The 18,804-nt window shown below is 48.3% G+C and overlaps 1 protein-coding gene across 1 annotated transcript in view; it reads left to right on the top strand.

Annotated features, from left to right (window-relative positions):
* Positions 1-18,804, top strand: part of Dpysl5 (dihydropyrimidinase like 5) — an 81,922-nt gene that overhangs the window by 31,544 nt on the left and 31,574 nt on the right. Inside the window, exon 2 of the mRNA XM_059248587.1 lies at positions 1,492-1,756. Within this exon, the coding sequence (XP_059104570.1) occupies positions 1,496-1,756 (261 nt within the window). The 5' untranslated portion in view covers positions 1,492-1,495. The remainder of the gene's footprint in view (positions 1-1,491; positions 1,757-18,804) is intronic.

Genomic DNA, 18,804 nt, shown 5'->3' with positions numbered 1-18,804 from the left:
TTACCATGTATGAAAGTGGACTTCAAGCTGGGTATAGTGGCGCGTGCCTTTAATCACAGCACTCAGGAGGCGGAGGCAGATGAATCTCTGTAAGTTCTGGTCTACAGAGTGAATTCCAAGCCATTCAAGGCTACATAGTGAGATGATGTCTAAAAAAAAAAAAAGAGTTCATGTGAGTCCTAAATCTCTGGGGTTACATGCTTGGCCATAGGTCATAGGTGTTTTTTCAACAGTTCAGCAAGTTTACTACTTGGTAGCAGCCAGCTGCCACGGCTTCATGGGTAGTAGACTTTTGAGGCCTATCCAGGGCCATGAAGGCCACTGACTATATGAAGAATGTCACGAGTTAGACAGTCATGGGGTTTGGAGAATGTGGCTCTCTGAGACATGCCCTGGGAGCCATGTATACCATAGAGGTCTGGAGAGAGACTGGTCATATGAGCCAGATTGGCTGACCTGGTTATTTGTTAGTCACAAATTCCTTAGCAATTTCAGCTTTCTCACCTGTAAAATGTGACTCCAAAAAGTAAAATTTTGGAAATAAAAGTAAATAGTGGGTATGGGAATATTTTAAACTCATATAGCAAGCTGGCATAGGGTTACATACTTGAAACCCCAATACTTGGGAGGTAGGTTGGAAAGAACAAAGTTCAAGGCCAGCCAGGACTACAGAGGGCTATATAAATTCAGATAGCGTTTTTGGAAAGGTAAGAAGCGATGTCTCAGGGGCTGGAAAAATGACTTGATCAATAAAGCGCTTGCGCACAAGCATGGGAACCTGAGGTCGGTCTCCAACACCCATGTGGAAAGCTGGGTGTGGTGGTACATCCTGGGGATCCCAGAACCCAACAGCAGAGACAGGAGAATCCTGGGGTCTGCTGCCAGCCAGCCTCGCCTAACTGGAAAGCTCCGAATCCAGGTGAAAGAGCCTTTCTCAAGAAACTCAGTAAATGGGGCTGGAGAGATGGCTCAGAGGTTCAAAGTTCTAGCTTTTCTTCCAGAGGACCAGGGTTTGACTCCCAGCACCCATATGGTGGTTCACAATTATCCTTAACCCAAGTTCCATGAGTTCCTACAACCCTCTTCTGACTTCCTTGGGCACCAGGCACATACATGGTACACATACATATATATGTAGGTAAAATACTTATATGCATAAAATAAATAAACCTAAGAACAAACTTTTAAAAAAAAAGACAGTGAGCAATGCCTGAGGAGTAACACCATGGTTGACCTCTGACCTCCACATGTGTTTACACCCATGCATGGGTAACTTGTATACACCAAAAAGTGATGTTTCTGTGGGCCCCAGGGAAATGAGATCAGGGAAAGGCTTGTGATTGACGCTTCCCATAGGACCGGTATTTTCAGGCTACCCGTCTGTATTCCCTGGCTGTGAAATTGAGCTCCGAGAGGAAGGGATGGGCTTCAGGGCCTCTGAAGTGTCACTGGATGAAGTGACCTTAACCAGATTCCACTTCCCTCCCGCAGGAACATGCTTGCCAATTCGGCCAGTGTGCGGATTCTCATCAAGGGAGGCAAGGTGGTGAACGATGATTGTACCCACGAGGCAGACGTCTACATCGAGAACGGCATCATCCAGCAGGTGGGCCGTGAGCTCATGATCCCCGGAGGGGCCAAGGTGATTGACGCCACCGGGAAACTGGTGATCCCCGGGGGGATTGACACCAGCACCCACTTCCACCAGACCTTCATGAACGCCACGTGTGTGGACGACTTCTACCATGGGACCAAGGTAATGCTCCTTTGTGCCCAAAGTGACTTTCCCATTGTTGCTGAATCCTGTTTCTGGGACTGCTCCAGATGAGACCCACGTGAACCAATACTTCCCAATACTGCCACAAGGGCTGGAGAGATGGCCCCAAACCCCCGTGGTCCTGCACCCTAAATTCCCCAAGCTCGGGACTCTCCCTGTGAGACTCTTTCTCTGGGGTCTCAGGTGTTCCTGCTGCTAAACAGTGACTGACAGGTCCCCCAAGCCCATCCTGAGGATTCTAGCTGGAGCTTGAGGGACAAGAGAGGCTGGGCTCTGGGGAGACATCCCTATAGGTTTGTCCATCCAAGGCCTATGGAGGTCTCCCTGGGGTGAAGACACACCCACTTCCGAACCTCCCAGAGGGTCACACATCACAAGAGCCGCCGCCTAGCCTCTGAGCTGAGGTAAGATGTTTCCTGGCTCTGAGGACGGCCTCAGCCTGGCGGAGAAAAGGCAGCGGACGCTCTGCCTTCTCCTCAGAGAACCTCCCTGCATTCTGCAGGCCATGCTGCACTGGGGAAACAGGAAACCCCATCCTCATAAACCTGGGGTCCTTTGCAGGATGCTGTGGTGGCCCTTAGGACTTTTCTTAAGTGTATCTGGTCACCACCCTGAGCACTAAGGCCAGGCCTGTTTTGTTTGTGGTTATTCTCTTTCTTTTCAGCTTTTCAAGGCAGGGCTTCTCTGTGTAACAGCCCTGGCTGTCCTGGAACTCGCTTTGTAGACCAGATTGGCCTTGAACTCAGAGATCCGCCTGCTTCTTCCTCCTGAGTGCTGGGATTAAAGGTGTGCGACACCACGGCCCGGCTGTTTGTGGTTATTTTCATTGCCCATTTTATTAAGGTACAATGTACACACAGAGACATGCACAGGCACCCAGAGTTGTCACACCTGAGCATGCTCTTGTTACCAGCTCCCTTTTAATGAACCCAGAAGCCCCGCCCAGTCTCCATCAGGGGTAACCACTATCCTGACTTCAAATACTACAGATTTTTTAATATGACAGTGAGGTATTATTCACAAATCATACAATACACTATGTGAAGTATGCAAGGGGGTGGGGGACACATCTGTGATCCCCGAACTTGAGAGACTGCAGTGGGGGGGGGCGATTGTCGAAAGTTTGAGGTCAGACTGGGTTCAGCCAGGGCTACATAGAAAATGTCTCAAAATGAATAAATAAAACCGAAGCAGCTGAGTCAATGGTTTTTAGTATGTTTGTTATAGGTTGGTTTTTCAGTGTTTAACCTAAGGTTCTTTATGTCAATGAAATCCACTGGTGGTTTTTTTTTTTTTTGGTTTTTCGAGACAGGGTTTCTCTGTGTAGCTTTGCGCCTTTCCTGGAACTCACTCTGTAGCCCAGGCTGGCCTCGAACTCACAGAGATCCGCCTGCCTCTGCCTCCCGCACCAGTGCTGGGATTAAAGGCGTGCGCCACCACCGCCTGGCGAAATCCACTAGTTTTTTTTTCACTCAAAACTTCCTGCATGTTGCTGCACGTTGTCGTCTGTTGAGTGTCCCGGCTTTGTGGCATTCCACACAGAACTCACCCACCCTGCTGTCAGTGAACATCTGGTCCTACAGTACTGTTGCTATGGATGTGGCTGTGGCTGTCTTTTGGCCAGCACGCATGTGCACAGTGCTGTGCATATCCCTGGGGATATAACTGTCAGGTCAAGGTATGTTTCACAGACATGTTCAGCACTCGTAGGCACTGCTCAGTAGCTTCCAAACTGGTTAGGGCAACTTCAACCCTAGCAGGCAGTGTGGAAGCCACGATGATTGACATTGATTGACATGACCGCTCGAGTCTTGGGGCCCCTTCTGTAGGATGCTCAGGCCTTGAACCAAAAATCACAGCTTGCTGGTTGCTGCCCCTGCTTTTGGGAGACCTTTAATGCTGCGCCGGCTGCCACCCTGTCACTGTGCTTTCCGCCAGCCTCGCAGAGGTCGGGGTGGCCTTCTCTGTCCTCTTTTCCACACAGTCTGGCCAGGGCCTCATTAGCCAGGAGTGACAGGCTTTCCCCTGAGAGCCTCCAGCTCTTTATAACTGATCAAGAGTTCTGTGCAAGGTGGAAGGGAACCCTTGATCATTTCCAACCTGTTCATCCATTAGGACAGAAAATACCAGAGAACATCCAAAGGCCTCTGTGGGATTAAAGGCCCCAGTTCTGCGGGTGTGGGCTGCTGCAGACACCCCCACGCTGTGTAGTGGGAATTTAAATTGTAGACACCCCTCCCCCAAGCCATCTCCTGGTGACAGCGACACCTGTAAATGGATTTGTGTGTGTGCGCGCACGCATGCGCATGTATCTGTCTACGTGTCCATGTGTGGTGTGCATGTAGAGGTAAGAGGATGACTTGGGTTCTCTCCATTACATGGGTTCTGGCACTGGAAATTACGTTGCCAGGATGGTATAGCAAATATCTTCCCCTGCTGACCCATCTCGCTGGCCTCTAAATGAATTTTTTCCATCCATCTCCTAAGCAAGCCTCTATGCCCCCCCCTTCCTATTGTCCACCATTTAGGTAACAAAGGCCCTCACCTCCTCAGAAGTTCTGCCTCACGTCTCCCAAGAAGGGACTAATTCCCTGACCTCTCCTTCACTGACCCCCACATCTCCCCTCCAGTTGCCGCTCCTACAGCAAACATTCCGATTCCCTGTCTCAATGAGTCCCTAGCAGACAGCTGCTTCCTTGCTGACACTGACTGACAGGGACCTGTGGGTTTAATTATGCCAACTTGGCCTTCATGCAAAGGCTGTACACTCCGGATAAATGGCCACCGATCTGCTTAGCTCGCACAGGGAAAGACTCATTGACTCCAAGGGTCTGAGTTTACAATAGAATCACAGGCCGGAGGAAAAGCTCCTGTGTGATTGGCCAGCAGAGCAGAGAGGGATTGAATTGCATCTCTTCTTGCGTGTGGGTTCCTGGCAGACCCACTTGGGTCTTGAACCCTGCACCTCCATGCCCTCCTCAAAGTTTGCATGCTTGATGTTTGGAGACCAGCCATCAGGCCTGGGGAGGGGGGAAGTAGTTGAAAGCCTGGCTTTGCCAGGAGCATCTGGGTCTCCATTGTGCCGGGTCTGAGGAGAATTCTCTGCCGTGCTGTAGCAAGCCAGCGGCAGGCTCTGCCTTGCTCTCCCACTCACAGCTCCGTCACTTGATCCACTATTCTCCTGCCTGCCCCAGGCACCACCTCCCCCACACCGCTCCAACCCACAGGCTTCCCCTCCAGCGGGACCAACTACTTGGAATAATCCAGATCCCATTCCGGAAGGCTGTTTCCCACCGTGGGGAGGCAGATGTAGAGAAGGAAACGTCCAGTGGCCCCGTTGTGTTGGCTAAGGGGGTGGGATCATCCTCTGTGTGTGTACTTCATGTGGTGCCGCCGAGAACAGTCACATGGGTGCTTGACTGCTGCCACTCAGTGGTTCTCATGGCCACGTGCAATCATCAGTATCAGTTATTTTAAAAATATGTGTGTGTGTGTCTGCCTGTCTGTCTGTGTGTCTGTGTATGTGTTTTGCCTCCATGTATGTCTGTGGATCCCCTGGAACTGGAGTTAAAGATGGTTGTGAGCTGCCATGTGGGTACTGGAAATTGAACCCCGGTCCTTTGGAAGAGCAGCCAGTGCTCTTAACTCCCCAGTCCAAAATCCGTTTTTTTAATAGGCACCAACCAGCCTCTTCACGAACATGCTGATAGATGGGCAGACGTACCCTGTGTGCCTCCCGTGCTTCGTCCAAAAACTATTCTAAGGACCACGGCCTGGGCAGGCTGATGGCTATCAGTCCTTGGGAGCAACTTTCATTATTAGAACCACTTGGGGAGTTTTTAACAGATGCCAGTAGCAGACCCTAGCCCAGACCAATTAAATCAGGTCTGCCCCCGCCCTCATCCGTGTTTTATTTTTCAAGGTACCCTGGGGACTCTAACCACTGGCAGGAAGACTGTTGGGAACTTTCTTGGCTGTTGGGAATGGCACTGTGCCTTGGCTGCGCTATGATGCCCATCTGACTGGTCCCCAACTTTGGTGCCAAGGCTGACAGCTGAATTCCATTTGATGGCATAGCCTGCCTGCCAATCTTATTTGCATCTGTTTTTCCACTCACATTCCAGGCTCCTACACACGGGCTCCCAAATCCCAGCCTAAGCCTGCTGCCCCTACACTTTCTGAGCGCCCCTGGCACCGTAGTCTACCTTTCTATACGTGCCCTGCAGAAGTCATCATAGAGAAGTGGGCTGCTAGTGAGAGCAGTCATTAAACAGAATGGTGGCTGGGACTGGCCCACTTCCTGGAGGTCCCAGAGACAACTTCCTTCCTGTGCTGAGGGCTGTCCCGTCACAGAGACCACCTTCCGTGAAAAAGTCAGCATCGAGGGATTTTTACAGTCAGCCTGTCGGGGAGGAGTGTTTGTCGGATGTGGGACAGGCCTGGGGGCTGTTAAGTGGCATAAACTAAAATGGACTGTCATGTCCCCACCCTCCCTTTCCATCTCCCACTACAGAGCCTACCTGGTAGGGTCCTGAGACATGCCAGGCTCCTAAATGAACTCCCTGGGATGTTCAGCCTTGTCAACATCATTCCCAAGGAACCCGTTGGCCCACTGGGCAGGTTGGTTTTGCCTCTGAAGTTTACTCTCTTGAAATTAAACCTTTCAAATGGCGGCTTATTGCCTTTCTTTTTGCTTTGACCCCAGTTTCTGTCTAATTCTGGCTAAAATAATGTTTCTAGTCTTTAAGTACTGCAGTAACGCTTCCTGCCTGTGGGAATCCAGACTCACATGGTCTTCTTCATTAACTGATGTTCCTAAGTTCAGGTATTTCCTCATCCCTGAACAAAGCTGGGCGAGACCTTTGAATTCATGTAATTCTATTCCCTGTTGGTATGGAGACTGAGGGAGGAGGAATGCATCACCCCCCCCACACACACACCTGCCCAGTCCCAAAGCTAATTGAATCAGAACATAGGTTTCTCAGAATTAGGTATTGTTTTTGTTTTGTTTTGTTGTTTGTTTTGAGACAGGGTCTCACTATGTAACCCTGACTGTCCTGGAACTCATTTTGTAAACAACGCCGGCCTTGAACTCACATTATTCTACTTGCCTCTGCCTCCCGAGTGCTGGGATTAAAGATGTGCACTACCAGCCAGGCGGTGGTGGCTCACGCCTTTAATCCCAGCACTCGGGAGGCAGAGCCAGGTGGATTTCTGTGAGTTCGAGGCCAGCCTGGGCTACCAAGTGAGTCCCAGGAAAGGCGCAAAGCTACACAGAGAAACCCTGTCTTAAAAAAAAAAAAAAAAGATGTGCACTACCACACCTGGTGGAACTGGGTCTTTTTTTCAAAAACTCTCTCAGGAGCTCCTGAAATCGTTAGTGGTTCTCAACCTGTGGGTTGTGACCCCTTTGGAGTCAAAATACTCTTCCACAGGGGTTATATGTCAGATATCGTGCATATCACATATTTACATTACTGTTCATAACAGGAGCAAAATTACAGTGCAAAATAATTTTAAGGTTGTGGGTCACCACAATATAAGAAAGTGTATTAGGCTGCAGCATTAGGAAGGTTGAAAACCACTGCGTTAAACAGTGTACAACCTTATGACCTTTTGTACAACCTTATGACCTCTTAGTGGACCACACACAAATAATTTTCTTGGCACTCCATGCATTTTAAGTTGTCTGGACCAGAGAAAGATATCACAGAACTGGCCCACGAGACAGAAGCTGTTGAGCCCTCCACCCACCCAAGATGGCAGCCTGATTATCCCCGTGTTGACGATCATGTGGATGTCAGCACTTTGGGACAGGATAGGTCATACCATTCTAAATGTTAACGAGGTGGTACACAGCTAATACCTCACCCAGCATTTGAGATGCTCCAGGTAGGGTTTACTCCTTCAAACCTAGGCCATCTTCCAGTGGCTTTGGTTCCCTGAGGAAAGATCCATTCACTTTGGCTTTACCATGGAAGTGGTCTACAATCTTTTCTTTAGAGATTTATTTTATTTCTATTATTTGTATGTGTGTGTGTGTGTGTGTGCATATATATGTGCACATGTGTGTGGTGCTCGCCGAGGCCAAAAGAGAACACAAGATTCCCTGACCTGGAGTTACAGGTAGTCATCAGCTACTGGATGTGGGTGCTGTGGACTGCATGCAATCCTCTACTAGTGGGTTAGCACTCTTAACTGCTGAGCCGTCTCTCCGGCCCCTCTTCCGCCCTTCTGAATACCCTCGCTGCCTGTATCTCTGGCTCTGCCACCGTGGCGCCTTCACCAGCCTTCTTGGGGCGTCATTCCTCATCTCTCAGCAGCTGCTGCTGTGCCATGCTGCCCTCCTGGCTGCCCGCCACCTCTCTGGCCTGGCTGTGCTGGTTGGGATCAGCGTAGCTCAGCCCTTCTTTCTGCCTTGCTGTCTAGGTCACCTGCGGTCGAACCAGGAGAGTTCTGTGAGTGCTTCATGGTATGACTCTCCCTTCCTAGACACCTGGAAGAAACTCCGTCCCCTTCCCCAATGGTGCCTAGTCCACTTACAAAGAATATGTTAATTTTCTGTGTAACTAATTACTGTATTCGTCGTAATTTACAATAGCCATTTATTAGCTGTTTAGTAGGTTGGAGATTTGGACACAGGTCCTCTGCCACCCACAGTCTCACAAGCTATCATCAAGGTATCACTGGAGTTTAGGGCGCTCTTACGCTAGTGGTAGAGTTCCATTTCTTGCAGTTGGAGGCGGCTGAGGTCCCTGTCCTTGTTGGCTCCTAGCCGAGGGCTGATCTCAGCGCCTTAGTGGCTGCCCGCAATGCCTTGCCTCACACCCCACTCATCTTCGAAGCCACTCTTGTCTCAAATCCCCCTCTGCCATCAAATCCCTAGCCAGAATCTCTCCCATCAGGATAAGCCTTGACCCAGGATAGGTTCACCTAGTTAACTGAGGTCCACTTAAAGAGTTTGCTCCCGCCGGGCGGTGGAGGCGCACGCCTTTAATCCCAGCACTTGGGAGGCAGAGGCAGGTGGATCTCTGTGAGTTCGAGGCCAGCCTGGGCTACAGAGTGAGATCCAGGACAGGCTCCAAAGCTACACAGAGAAACCCTGTCTCAGAGAGAGAGAGAGAGAGAGAGAGAGAGAGAGAGAGAGAGAGAGAGAGAGAGAGAGAGAGAGAGAGAGAGAGAGAGAGAGAGAGAGAGAGAGAGAGAGAGAGAGAGAGAGAGAGAGAGAGGAGAGAGAGAGGAGAGAGAGAGAGAGAGAGAGAGAGAGAGAGAGAGAGAGAGAGAGAGAGAGAGAGAGAGAGAGGTGGCTTGCTGTCTGGAAGACAGCATACCTGCACTCACCAGTTTCATTAACTACTTAAGCTTTTTAAAGATTCTGCCCCTGGGCTGGGGAGATGATGGCACGGTGGATAAAGTATGAGGACCTGCCTTGGATCCTTAATGCCCACATGAAACCCAGGCACAGCAGCACAAACTTGTGACCTCACTGCTGGGGTTGGTCACATGGACCCCGAGAGGTTGCTGGCCAGCTAGTCCATCCAAACGGCAAGCTCCAGGTTCCTCCAGGTTCAGTGAGAGACCCTGTCTCAAAAAATGAGGTAAAGAGCAATGAAGACAGACACTCAGCATCAACCTCTGGCCTCCATCCAGATGAGCGCACTGGTGCACACACTCGTGTACACATGCATGCCACACACAGACATAAATAGATAAAGAAGGTTGTACAAATACATTTCAAAACTTTTAAGTTAGTTTTATCCATTCATCGCTTCTCGGCCTTTTGGCTAAGATCGGGTGCAGATTTATTCATGTTTTTATGCGTGAGGGTTTTGCCTGTGTGTTTATTTGGGCGCCATGTGCATGGTTGGTGCCCAAGGAGGTCATTGGATCCCCTGGAACTAGAGTTGCCACTCCAGTCCATCTGAGGTACCCTTCCTCAGTACCCCCAGTGTCACACTTCCTACAGTGACTTCAGGCCCAGCCTCGTCGTTGTCCTGGGCTCTGAGATTGCTTTCTGAGTTAAGTTTCTCTCTCAGCCAGGTGGAAGACTCTGAGGGCCAGGGACCATGGTTTTGTGTGGTCTGTGACTGCCTGAAGGCTCACACAGCCCTCACCACACAACTACTGACTGTCAGCTCATTGTAGTAGTTAGGAGTGGAGCTGAGGCACGCTGCCCAAGCTTGAGCGTCAGCTCCACCTTCGAAGACTGTGGTTTACACAAGTTAATGTCTCCTGGTCGCTCGATGTCCTTATCTGGAAAACAGATTATTAATGGCCCTTCGTTTACATTTATTGAGTTACTATTTGTGAAGAACGTAAAACAGCACTTGATGCATATTAAGCATTAAATAAGCATTTGTTAAATGCATATATTGATCGTGTTGACTAAAGGCAGAGCCTTGAAAACCTGTTTGTAGCTGGGCAGTGATGGTGCATGTCTTTAATCCCAGCACTCAGGAGTCAGAGGCAGGAGGATCTCTGAGTTTGAGGCCAGCCTGGTCTATAGAGTGAGTTCCAGGACAGGCAGGGCTACACAGAGAAACCTTGTCTCAAAAAAAAAAAAAAGGAAAAAGAAAAAAAAAGAAAAAGAAAGCCTACTTATGGTGGTCTCTCATATGCATTAAAGCCGTGGGCATCAGTTAGGAACTGAAAAATTGGATTCTATTTCTACTGTTAGGGTACCTTGCTTAACAAAACCTTGCTGGCAATTTTCAGTCTGCCTGCACATTGATTGGCAGCCCAAAATGGAGGAAGGCCAGGTTGGTCTTTTGTAGAACAAGTGTAAGAGAGATCTGTCATTTCTTATTTCAGTTTTTACCTCTGATTGGAAAGGACCCCCTTTGCTGACCTCCGTCCTGCTTCCCAGAATAAAGGGCGTTTGCAAAGAATTTATCAATACGGAGCGATCACTGCATTTTGAAATCTGGAGACCAGAATAGAGCTTAACACGCCCATGTGCGCCTTAAAAGACTTCCAGACCCAATACAAGAAGCTCTGTGTTTTCCACTTGGCCTCAGACATTTTAGAAAGAAGAGCTGATGGGATGGGTCAACCTGTAAAAGTGCTTGCTGCCCGAGTTCAGTCCCTGAGACCCACACGACAGAAGAAAGAGAGAACTGACTCCCAAAAGTTGTCCTCTCACCTCCAGGCATGTGCCATGGTACTGCACACACACACACACACACACACACACACACAAATACAATTTTTTTAATTTAAAAAGAAGACAATTGTGTGTGTACTCCAGTGATCCCTGTTGCATTCAAGTGATGCTGTTTCTTATTTATTCTTTCCTTAAAGCCTTTATATTTTTACTCTTTGTTAATGTATTTTCTTTGATATTTCGAAAGAGATTTTATGGGGTGTGTGTTGTGTGTGTGTGGTGTATGTGTGCATGCACATATGTGGATGTGTGTGTCCGTGTGTATGCATGTGCACACACCCATCCGTGTGCATTTGGAGGCCAGAGGAGGATGCCAAGGGTTCTCTTCTATTGCTCTCCACCTTTCACTTGAGACAGGCTCTGTCACTGCCCCTGAAGCTCACTTTTGACTAGGCTGACTGGACAGCAAGGTCCCAGGATCCACCTGTCTCCACTTCCCACCCCTGGGGTGACAGGCACATGCAGCCAGGCCTGGTTTTTACATAGGTGCTGGGGGTTTGAACTCAGGTCCACACGTTTACCTGACAGGCGCTCTATACACGAACCCACCTCCCCAGTTCCCCAAAAACATTTTAACGTGGTCTTGCGCACAACTTCAGAAGCACTCAGTTGCAAGTCTCTGCCCTCCCAAGCCTTGCTGAGGTTCCCTCTGGAGTCGCCATATTCCTGTATTGAACAGGCAGTGCGGGTCTTAGGATGGCCATGCATGCAGACACTGACTCTACCCCCCTGGGGTGTGTGTGTGTGTCCCGGGGGGTTCCATCCTTGCTTTTCTGTTCCTACGGCCAACAGTGTTATCCTCTCTGTTAGAACGCTTTTACTTAAAGGCTAGGAATCATGTAGCTCAGTTGGTAGAGCGCTTATCTAGCGTGCACGAGGCCCTTGAGTTCATTCCTTAGTACCACATAAACTGGCCGTGGTGGGCAATGCCTGCAATCCAAGCACCTGGGAGGTAGAGGCAGAAGGATCCAGGAGTTCAAGGTCAGCCTCAGCTGGTTTGAAGCCAGCTGGGCTTCATGAGACCCTGTCCCACCAACGAACAAGACAAGAAAAGTCTTCAAAGCTGGAGGATGCTTACCTAGTGACTATAAAAGATGAGGCTGTGACCTGACTACAGGAACAGCTTTCTCACTGACCGATACTCAGTTCTGGTGCAAGCTCTCCTCACACACCCCTAGGCATCCTTGTGGTCACACATCTACACACGAAATGACAGAGCTGGAAAACGACATTGGGAGTGAATTAATTCCACCTCTAGCCACAAATTGCTTTTCCTGTTTAGATTTAAGTACCATAATATTTTCAATTAATATTTAAGAATTCAACGAAGCTTGCTATCTTATTGGCGAGGGCTATCCTTGGGGAGAGCCTGTATAGAAAGTAACGGTTACGATTGGGTACTCGGGGCTCTCCCCCATCCCTTTTTTTTACACCAATGTAGAGATAGCTCAGCCATTATTAGCACTGGCTGATCTTCCAGAGGTCCTGGGTTCAATTCCCAGCAACCACATGGGGGCTCACAACCATCTGTAATGAGATCTGGCACCCTCTTCTGGCATTGAGGCGTACATGCAGGCAGAACACTATATACATCATAAATAAATCTTTCAAAAAATAAATAAATAACTTGGGCTGGAGAAATGGTTCAGCAGTCAAGAGCATTTATGGCTCTTGCAGAAGACCTGGTTCAGTTCCCAGCACCCACATGGCCACTCATAACCACTTTAACTCCTGTGCCAGGGAATTTGATGCCCTCTTCCGGCCTCTGCCAGTGCTGCGTGCACTTGAGGCACAGACATACCCAACAGCAAAGCAACATACACATAAAATAAAAGTAAATAAGTCTTTAAGAAAAGAAAACACACCGGGCGGTGGTGGCGCACGCCTTTAATCCCAGCACTCGGGAGGCAGAGGCAGGTGGATCTCTGTGAGTTCGAGGCCAGCCTGGGGTACAGAGTGAGTTCCAGGACAGCCAGGGCTACACAGAGAAACCCCATCTTGAGGGAAAAAGAAGAAAGAGAAAAAAGAAAACAAGTTTATTAACAATATTATATATTTATCAGTATACAATAAGCTACATATTTTTATTTTTATTTTTTTGAAGTTAAAATATATCATTTTCTCCCTTCCCTTTCTTCCAGCTCTTCCCGTATACCCTCCCCCTTACTCTATCTCAAAATTACAGCCTCCTTTTCTATAATTGTTGCTCTGTGTGTGTGTGTGTGTGTGTGTGTGTGTTCCTAAATAAATAAATACAACCTGCTCAGTCCTTAGAGTGTTACTTGTATGTATATGGCTTTAGAGCTGACTATTTAGTATAGAAAATATTTTAAAAATATATTTTTAAATATAGAAAATATTTTAAAAATATATTTATTATATACACAGTGTTCTGCCTGCATGCCAGAAGAGGGCACCAGATCTCATTATAGATGGTTGTGAGCCACCATTACAGATGGGTGCTGGGAATTGAACTCAGGACCTCTGGAAAAGCAGCCAGTGTTCTTAACCTCTGAGCCATCTCTCCAGCACCAAAGCTGCACATACAGTGTAGTACCTTTTGATATATGTATATACTGGCATGGCATTCCAGTTAACATAAGAAACATCTGCCATCCCCTCCCAGAGCTTCTTAATGTCCTTGTAATCTTTCCAACTACTTCTGACCTCCCAGGCCCCAGGTAGTCGATATGGGTTAGTTTGTATTTCCCAGCATTTCTGTATATATGGGATGACGAAACACGTATCCTTACTCCCCCCCCCCCTTTTTAAATCTGCTTTCTGGCTTTTACTATTAAGCTTGCACTATTAGCTATTAGTTATCATCACAGATGCTGCTCTGAGCTTCTGTGTCTATGTGTTCGTATGGACATGAGCTAACATTTCCCTTTGGAAAGTACCTAGCAGTGAATGTCTCAGTCACACTGTGGGTGTATGTTTGGCTTTTTAGGAAATCGTCAAACTGGTTCCCACGCTGATTGCAACAGTTTATGTTCCTCCCAGCAGATGCTCTGCCTCTTCGCAGTCATTCATCACGGTCCGCTTGTTGAATTTTAGCCGTGCTCATGTGTGCTGCAACTCCTTGGACTATTAATTTGCATTTCCCTAACGACTGTGTCTGAATAGTTTTCCATGCTCATCTGCCCGTGTGTACCTTTGGTGAAGTATCTGATGCCTTTGCAAGTTCTCTTTTCTTTTCTTTTCTTTTCTTTTTTTTTTTTTTCTTTTTTTTTTTTTTTTTTTTTTTTGGTTTTTCAAGACAGGGTTTTCTCTGTGTAGCTTTGGCGCCTTTCCTGGATCTCGATCTGTAGACCAGGCTGGCCTCGAACTGACAGAGATCCACCTGCCTCTGCCTCCCAGATGCTGGGATTAAAGGTGTGCGCCACCACAGCTGGATGACACAAGAGTTTCTTTTGTTTCTGCTGCATCCACTGAGCCGCCTGGCCCTGGACTTTGGGGGAGTCTCCCCTCTCTGTCTCCCATTTTCCCTGGACAAGCTTTAGGATTACAGATGTATCTGACTTTTACGCGGGTTCTGGGGATTCGAACTCAGGTCCTCATGCTTAGACAGCAAGTGCTTTTCTCACTGAGCCCTCTTCCAGGCCCCTCAGCAATGACTTTTAGAGGGCAGAAGTTTTTTTATTTTGAAGTTCCGTGTGTTGATTTCTTTTTCGTATTCATTTATTTGTTGTAGAATTGGATCCATGCTCACTAAGATTTTCTCCTGTATTTTTTTAAGGTATTATTTTTATTTTATGTGTATGGGTTTTTTCCCTATGTATTAGTTAGGGTTCTTATTGCTGTGAAGAGACACCATGACCACAGCAACTCTTATAAAGAAAACATCTCCTTGGGCTGGCTCGCTTACAGTTTCAGAGGTTCAGTCCATTATCATCATGGCGGGGAGCATGGCAGCGTGCAGGCAGACATGGTGCTGGAAGAATAGCTGAGAGTCCTACATCTTACAGGCAACAGGAAGTCAACTGAGACACCAGGCAGTATCTTGAGTGTTGGAAACCTTAAAGCCCACCCCCACGGTGACACACTTCCTCCAACAAAAGCCTTACCTCCTAATAGTGCCACTCCCTATGAGACTATGGGGGCCAATCAGTTACATTCAAACTACTGTACCTCGCATGTATGTATGTGTACCACGTTCATGCCTGGTGCTCAAGGAAGCCAGAAAAAGACACCAGATCCCCTGAGACTGGAGTTACAGATGGGTGTGAGCCACCATGTGGGCACTGGGAACTGAACCCAGGTCCACTGGAAGAGCAGCCAGTGCTTAACAGTTGAGCCGTCTCTCCAACTCTCCTGTATTTTCTTTTAGTCGATTTTTTGCTGTTTGAACTAAATGCCACAAACTTTGTAAAGAATAGAGGCAGATCGGCGCATGGTTCTGGAGGTTAGGAATTCCCAGAGCATGGCACTGAATCTGTTGAGGAACATCTTGCTACATTATAACACGACAAAAGCCATCACATGGCAAGAGAGGGCAGTTGTGCCGGACTGGTCACTCTGACTCTTTAAAAAGCCACCGCTATTAACGTGGGGGCCCGATCTTCATGACTCCATTGAGTCCTAATGTATTTCCCAGAGGCTCCACCTCCAAAACCATCAACATAGGAATTTAAGGATTACACTTGTAACATGAACTTTTCTTGCTTGTCCTGTAAGACAGGTTCTTGGGTCTACAGCACAGGTTGGGTTTGAACTCTCAATCTTCCTGCCTCTGCCTTCCAAGTCCTGGGATTATAGGCATGCACCACTATATCTGACCAGCATGTGTCTTTGGAGAGACACATTCAAATCATTAGGGTTTTCTTCTATCATTTTAGCCTCAGATAAGTAGGCCTGTGGCCATTTGAAGTTAGTTTTTTCTGCACAGCACACAGTAAGGGTTGGTGTTCAGGTTTCTTATACGAGACTCTCAAGGTGCCCTAACACCATTTATATAAAAGATTATCTACCCCCTGTTAATAGCCAGCGGATCACAGATATGGGGGCCTAGCTCTGGGATGTGTGTGTGTGTGTGTGTGTGTGTGTGTGAGAGAGAGAGAGAGAGAGAGAGAGAGAGAGAGATCCTTCACCAATTTGTCTGTCTCTACACCAGAACCACATACTTGGTTATTACAGCTTTAAGAAAGTTCTTCAGAGCAGGTAGCACTAACCCGTCTGTCCCTCATTTCAAAGCTGCCTTTGCCCATCCGCATACACAGAAGCCGCCATTTTTAGTGCAGGCTCTGAACCTTTAAGAACTGTGAACTGAGAGTATAAGCCAGGCACCTGGCAAATATTCTTGGTCCCTAGCACAGTTCCTCCCCAGGTAGATAAGAATTAATCATTTTTATTCTTTTGGAGACATGGTCTCCTGTAGCCCGGGCTAGCCTTGAACTCACTATGTACCTGAGGGTGACCTCGATCTTCTGAGCCTTCTGCTGTACCTCGCAGGTGCGAGGATTCAGGCGTGTGCCACCGTGCTTGTTTGTCACGGTGCCGACATTGAACCCAGGGCTTTGTGGTATGCCAGGTGAGCTCTCCACCAACCACTACATTCCCAGACCTTTTAAGTTCCTTACGTTACTCCAAGAGAAATAATAATAATAAATAATGGTATGATTATAGATAGCGATGTAAATGGATGTATGGCCTTTGTATAACCTGGTTCCGGTTTGAAGTGTGAAAATACGACAGCAACCTGGGAGACAGTTCATTCTGCGCTCCCTATGCCCTACATTCAGGATCCGTGGGTCGGCTAGAGGATCCCGAACCAACTAGACAAGGGTAACTTCCCAGACTGAAAGTTTTAAGCACTGGCAGGTTCCCAGTGTGATCCATTTCCCATCAGGCCTGAGCAAGCTTCTCTTTTCGTGCTCACTTGCTTGACTCTCCCTTTGCCAGACGTGACACACACTTGGACTTCCATCTGTCATCTCTAAGCCCCAGACTCAGTGGCCCTGAGGTGGTCTGTTTTCCCTGCCATGTGAAAAACACAGAGTTCAAAATGGGGCATATTCAGCACCCAGTAGGCTGGGATCTCAGACCCCTGCTAGCACCTGGAAGCATATAGCTCCCCCCAGGACCTGAAGCTTTCCCCTGCATCCTCTTGTTTTGATAGCAGGGCTCCTGACCCCATGCCTGAGCCGTGAGGCTGTGACTTGCTGTTCAGAGATCCCCTCTGTTTGTCCAGCAGGCACCTGATTTGGCCTTCAGAAGCCAGCTGAGGAAGACCTTGCGATCTGTCCTTCCTGGGTGGGAGGCTGGGCCTCAGAGGTTACATCACTTGCCAGGTGGATAAACGCAGGGCAGGCCTGGCATCCTTCCTTTACAGCTTCGTGGCGTTGTTACCACTTAGCCGTGGGACTAAATGAAGGTCCCCTTGAAACAAACGTTGAACAGAGAGCAATTGGGGTTACACGTATTTCATTCTGAACTGCTGCTGGTCAGCCCTCCTCTCGGGCATCTGTGGACAGCCTGGGCTTTTACTAAGCATCCGTGTGGCCTGCTGGTCTGTCAACTTTCCCACTTTGAGATCAGGAGGTGCTCTGCTGAAGAGCAGGGTGACAAAGGGTCCCTCTGTGCCGCTCCACTTTAGAGCCATTTCCACAGGCCCCTTGGCTTCTGGAGCGCTGGCAGCCACGTTCCTTCTGCCACACAGCTCCCTTTGAGGATCATCTCCGGTCTCCATGGCAACCGCATGTCGGGAGACAGTCTGTGCCGTGCTGGGGCTTTGTATTAAACACAATGAATTTAAATCGGGTGCTCGGCTGTGAAGATAATCATTCTGGATCAGAGCGAGGCCCCGGGCTCCTCATTTCGTAATTTTAAATGTTGGTACAATTCTCGCTGTTAGCCCTGTAATTCAAGCCCCAGCCACACCCTCTCCTCTATGACAGCTAGGTCTCCTTTCCTTCACACTCTTTGCCGTTCTTGGAATTTTGGAAGTGGGGAGCCCCTCGGTCATGCAGGGCTAGCCTGAGCTGCGGGGTGATTAAACTGGAAGGAGTCCGGAGCTGTGGTCAAATGGGATCTCATTCAGTTTGCCTGTGGGGTGACCTTGAAGCCCCACTTTAAAAGGAGAGGAGTAACCCCTAGCCTACAAGAATTTTTAAAAATTCCCCTGGTAAGTATAGCTAACATAAATCTTCCCACTTTAACCGTGTCTAGGTATATCATTCTGTGGGATTCAGGCACGTTCATTTGGACACATGGCCACCAATGTGTCCAGAGCTTTGAGTCTTAATTGCAGCTCCACACCACTCAGGGCTAACCCCTGTCCCCTCTTTCTTCCTTGTAACACCACCATTCTGCCTTCTGTCCCTGAGAGCGTGCCTACTCAAGTTCTGCGTTTGAGTGGCATGGGACAGTGCTTGTCCGCCGCGGCTACTTCTTTCCCTTAGCGCAATGCCTTCTAGGTTCATCCGGGTTGTAGCATGTCAGAGTACTCCATTGTATGCATAGACCACATGTTCTTATCCGCTCATCTGTGACAGTGGATGGAGTCTTGGGTTACCCCCATTTTTTTTTTTTTAGCTATTGTGAGTGGGTGTACACATGTCTGTTCAAGTCCCCACTTGTAATTACAGGGCATTTTCTATTGTTGTTGAGACAAAAATCTCACTATGCGTCCCTGGCTAGCCTAGAATGCACTATTATTGAGTGACCAAACCCTGAGGAGATGAAACACCTATGTTTACTCACCCCAGATAGGGATCCCAGGAGAGACAGAATGGATACCCCCGAAGTCCAACTCGGTAACCAATGAGTTTTCTTGGGGTTACTTACAGGAGTGTGGGTGAAAGTTTACTTACAGGAGCAGACATGACTCAGACAGCTGCATCACTAAAGCTCACCCCGCCCCCCA

The sequence above is a fragment of the Peromyscus eremicus genome, chromosome 22 (assembly GCF_949786415.1).
Source record: "Peromyscus eremicus chromosome 22, PerEre_H2_v1, whole genome shotgun sequence".
Taxonomy (NCBI): Eukaryota; Metazoa; Chordata; class Mammalia; order Rodentia; family Cricetidae; genus Peromyscus; species Peromyscus eremicus.
Note: the sequence above shows the minus strand (reverse complement) of the source record. Positions and strands in the feature narration are given on the sequence as shown.